This window comes from Lupinus angustifolius, chromosome LG20 (assembly GCF_001865875.1).
Source record: "Lupinus angustifolius cultivar Tanjil chromosome LG20, LupAngTanjil_v1.0, whole genome shotgun sequence".
Classification (NCBI taxonomy): domain Eukaryota; kingdom Viridiplantae; phylum Streptophyta; class Magnoliopsida; order Fabales; family Fabaceae; genus Lupinus; species Lupinus angustifolius.
The window spans coordinates 9,841,110-9,845,788 of record NC_032028.1 but is presented as its reverse complement, the minus strand read 5'-3'; the positions used below and the strand labels follow the sequence as shown (position 1 = coordinate 9,845,788).

At 41.6% G+C, this 4,679-nt stretch overlaps 1 protein-coding gene across 1 annotated transcript; it reads left to right on the top strand.

The window, feature by feature from the left end:
* On the top strand, positions 956-4,368 carry LOC109335477. Its single transcript, XM_019571612.1, has 4 exons — positions 956-2,037; positions 2,109-2,349; positions 2,434-3,579; positions 3,673-4,368. Exons 1-4 carry the CDS (start codon positions 956-958, stop codon positions 4,366-4,368), a joined length of 3,165 nt encoding a protein of 1,054 aa, XP_019427157.1.

Sequence of the window (4,679 nt, the reverse complement as noted above, 5' to 3'; positions counted from 1 at the left end):
TCTCACTCCCAATGTTGGGTTAGGATTTTGGGTCTTCCTCTTGAGTATTGGAGTGCTAGAATCTTGTTTGCAATTGCTGGGGGGTTGGGCACTCCAATTTCTCTTGATGAAGCAACCACAACTAGGTCCTTTGGGCACTTTTCCAGGATTCTGGTGGACATAGATCTTAAGGGATCCCTGCCAAATCAAATTCTGGTGAAACGAGAAGGATTCGCCTTCTTTGTTTACATAGAGTATGAGAACCTCCCCGAATTTTGCTATGGATGCCACTCCATTGGCCATCTTCTATCTAACTGTAGGAGAAATAAAAAGGATCTTGGGGTCGAAGTATCAAGGCCTAAGAAAACTAATCCTACAGGGAAAGCTTCAAAGTTCACTCCATAAAATGAACATGCTCCTAGCTCTCGTGACAACAGAAACATTCCAAATCAGCATAGTGATCCTGACCTCTCAAAGTTGGGACATTTGCCTAAGGAAACTTATGACAATGATTTGATCATCAACCTGGAGTTTGATAATGGTGTCAACCTGCCAATGGATCAACTGAGAAGGGATGCTACCCCCCTGTTGTGGAGGTAGGTGACTCAGAAGACTCAAATGATGAGGCTTCAAATGATACTAGAGTGGAGGACTCTATGGAGAATGATGGTATCACTAATGTGCAGCTGATGCCAGTTGAGAACTTCTCAGTGCAATCTCATGATCAAATGATCAATTTGCCTGCAACAAAAGAGTCAAGAATTGTGGGTAGACTTTGGGCTGATGAAGGGGAGGAAGACATAATTGAGAGGGGTGATGCTGACATAGCTGAGGAGGGAAACTATTCCAAAGTGTTGTTTAAATCTCAAAAGAAAAAGCTGAGACATAAGAAAAGCTTGGAAAAAGTCCATTTTACCCGAAGGGGTGGTTATCTAAATGTTTCCAAATGAAGGTGCTCTATTGGAATAGTAGAGGCATGGGCAATCATAAAACTAGATTAGTGTTTAAAAAGCTTTGTTCTGAAAATAAGCCTGAGGTTGTGTTCATTTCTGAACCCATGGTGCTTTCTAATAAGATTAATCCCTTATTTTGGTCTGGTTTAAATCTCAAGCTCTTCAGTGTGAATGATAGGGGCAGCTTGTTGCCTAATATCTGGGGGCTTTGTCAGGTTGGTGTCAACCCAACAATTATTTCTAATACCTCTCAGCAAGTCTCCATCTCCTTGGTCTTGGATAACCAACCTGTTTTCATTTGTGTTGTCTATGCTCACACTCAATACTTGATGCGTAGGTCCTTATGGTTTGATATTCTTTCTCTGATTTCTGCCAATAATGGTCCTTGGTGTTGCATAGGGGATTTCAATTCTGTCCTTGGAGCCAATGAGTGTAGAGGAGCATCCTTGCCTAACAGAGTTGCTTGTGAAGACTTCAAAATGTTTTCTGAGATTGGGAATCTGCATCACATTATGACTAGGGGTGCTGAGTTCACCTGGTCTAACAGAAGGAGAAGGGTGGCTCATACTGAAAAAAGACTAGACAGAGCAATCTGCAATGATAATTGGCTCTCAAGTTGGCACCACACCTCTTGCTTCACCCTTCCTAGATCTTCTTCTGATCATCATCCATTGATGCTCTGTTCCTCTCAGGGATCCAACATTGTGCATTCCCCTTTTAAATTCCATAAGATGTGGATTCAGCACCAGGGTCTAAGGAGGGTGGTTGAGACACACTGGTCTAGCATTGTAGTGGGCTGCCCTATGTATGTGCTATCAAAAAAGCTAAAGGGTCTTAAGGCTATTTTGAAAATCTGGAATAAAGAAGTCTTTGGCAACATTCACTTCAGGGTCAAGAATGCCTTAGATTTGGTTGAGCTTATCCAACAGAAACTCTCAACTGAGGGCCAATCTGATCTCCTTTTGGCTCAAGAGGAGCAGGCCCAAAAGGATCTGTTGGTGGCCTTGAATTCTGAAGAGGAGTTTTGGAAGGAGAAATCCAGATTAAATTGGCAGATTAGTGGTGACAGGAACACTAGCTATTTTCACAAAATTGCCAAAATAAGGTATGCTACTAAATCTATGTCAATACTTAGAAAGGATGATACCACTCTGCTTGATCAGCATGAAATTGCAGAGCATGTGTTGACTACTTCACCAATTTGTATGCCTCAGAGAATGAAATCCACCCTAGCAGCCTCATTAGCCAGGTTATTCCTCAACTGGTTTCTGAAGATGATAACAATATGCTTTCCTCAATACCTTTGAATGATGAGATCAGAAATGCTGTTTTTGCAATGAATGGAGAGGGTGCCCCTGGCCTTGATGGGTTTGGTGGGTGTTTCTTCCAGGAATTTTGGGATATCATTGGCCATGATGTTTGCCAATCTATGATTTAGTTCTTCACTCAAGGTTGGATCCTCCCCAATCTTAACTCCAACAATATTGTTTTGATCCCTAAGTTCTCTGGTGCTGACAAAATTGAGAACTTTAGACCAATTGCTTTGGCAAATTTTCAGTTCAAGATCATCACCAAAGTATTGGCTGATAGGTTGGCTCTTATAGCTCCAAAGATTACCTCTAGCCAGCAGAGGGGATTCATCAAAGATAGACATATCCAGGATTGCATTTGTATTGCTTCTGAAGCAACTAATCTCTTGGATCACAAGACTTTTGGTGGAAACTTAGCAATAAAGTTGGATGTTAAAAAGACTTTTGATACTATTGATTGGAGGTTTCTCATGGACACCCTCAAGGCCTTTGGTTTTTCGAATTCCTTCATCAATTGGGTAGGGGTGATCCTGAATTCAGCTAAGTTATCAATTTCTGTTAATGGTCAATCTGTGGGCTTTTTCAGTTGCAAGAGAGGGGTTAGACAAGGTGACCATTTGTCCCCCCTCCTGTTTTGTCTGGTTGAGGATGTGATCAGTAGAGGCTTAACTAATTTGTTGGAGAGGGGGAGAATTAGCTCAATCTCTGGCCCAAGGATTGTCACCCCTAGTCATGTTCTTTATGCTGATGACATCCTGATTTTCTGTAGAGGAATCAAAAGGGAATTGGCTGCAATAAAGGATTTGTTCACTGATTATGCTAAAATATCTAGCCAATGCTTAATCCTTGGCAAGTGCAAGTTCTATTCCACACAAGCTAATGCCAGAAAAATCAGCAATCTCACCAACTGGTTGGGTTTTGGGGCTGGTCAATTGCCCTTTAATTACCTTGGTGTTCCCTTATTCAGAGGAAAGCCCAAAGCTATACATTTGCAGCCAATTTCAGATAGAATTGTCAACAAGCTAGCCAAATGGAAAGGTTCCTGCCTCTCAATTATGGGTAGAGTTGAACTTGTTAAATCTATCATTCATAGCATGTTAGTTTATAGCTTTCATGTTTATAGATGGCCTGTCAATTTACTCAAGAGGATGGACAATTGCATATGGAACTTCATCTGGTCTGGGGACACTCAGGTCAAAAAGCTTGTTACTGTTGCTTGGTATAAAGTTTGTTGCCCTGTCAAAGAGGGTGGTCTTGGCCTTAGATCAATTTCAGCTATGAATCAAGCTGCAATTCTTAAACTTGCTTGGGACATGACCTCATCCTCTCAGGAATGGGCAACCTTGTATAGGAAGAGATATTCTAAAAGGCACTCCTACACAAAGTCCTCTGTTTGGCCTGGTATCTAAAAGTTTTGGCATCTGATCAAGGATAATTCCATCTGGTTGTTGGGCAATGGGCATAACATAAACTATTGGCTGGACAATTGGTTGGGCTCTCCTCTAGCTGATCTCCTTGATATTCCTCATCCAATCTCTTCTGTTCTTTTGGCCAAAGTTGCTGACTTCGTGCAGGGCTCCTCTTGGATAATTCCCTCTTGGTTGGCTAGGCTTCATCCTGCAGTTTGTCAGCAAATAGTCAATACTCCAATTCCTACTGCCTCTATGGATGATAAACTGGCTTGGTCACACTCTATTGATGGCACCCTGAAGAAGAAAGAGGCTTACATATTCACCAAACCTGCTCAACCTCAACACAATTGGTGCAAGCATGTTTGGTCTATTTCAATCCCCCCCTCAAAATCCTTTCTTACTTGGAGGCTTTACAATAACAGAATGCCAACTTATGAGAACTTAAAAACTAGAGGCATGGCTTTGGGATCCATTTGCAACTTGTGCTGGACAAGTGAAGAGACCTCTAATCATTTGTTCTTCCAATGCAGTCTTGCTACTGGTATCTGGAACTGGTTGAGCAACCAGATTGGTTTTAAAATAGACAACTCTTCCATTAAAAATTTGTTGAATATCTCCAATAGGGGGAGCCCTCAAGTGAACCTGGTCCTTATGGCTAGCATTATCAACTCCATCTCTGTCATCTGGTATTGTAGGAACAAAGCCAGATTTTAAGATTCAACAATCTCCCTTGCTCATGCAATTGCAAAAATTAAAAGTGATACTTCATTTGCTAGAAATTTGTCTAAGCTTTGTGCCAAGCTGTCCATGACTGACTTCTTAATCCTTAAGGCTTTCAATGTAAATTGCAACTTCAACAAGACACCTAAAATCTCTGAGGTAATCTGGAATCTCCCTTCTCCTGGTTGGGTGAAAATTAATTCGGATGGTGCTGCTAAGGGCTTTCCTGGGCATGCCGGGGGAGGTGTTATCTTTAGAGACAACCATGGTAGATGCTTAGCTTGCTTTGCCTCTTACTTCCTATT

What these genes read in the sequence shown, in the direction of transcription:
- LOC109335477 (XM_019571612.1), top strand. Translation starts at nt 956, where the DNA reads ATGGGCAATCATAAAACTAGATTAGTGTTTAAAAAGCTTTGTTCTGAA. An exon ending in CACAAAATTGCCAAAATAAG is followed by an intron (nt 2,038 to 2,108) that starts GTATGCTACTAA and finishes ATGAAATTGCAG; the next exon opens with AGCATGTGTTGACTACTTCA. An exon ending in CCTCATCCTCTCAGGAATGG is followed by an intron (nt 3,580 to 3,672) that starts GCAACCTTGTAT and finishes CATCTGATCAAG; the next exon opens with GATAATTCCATCTGGTTGTT.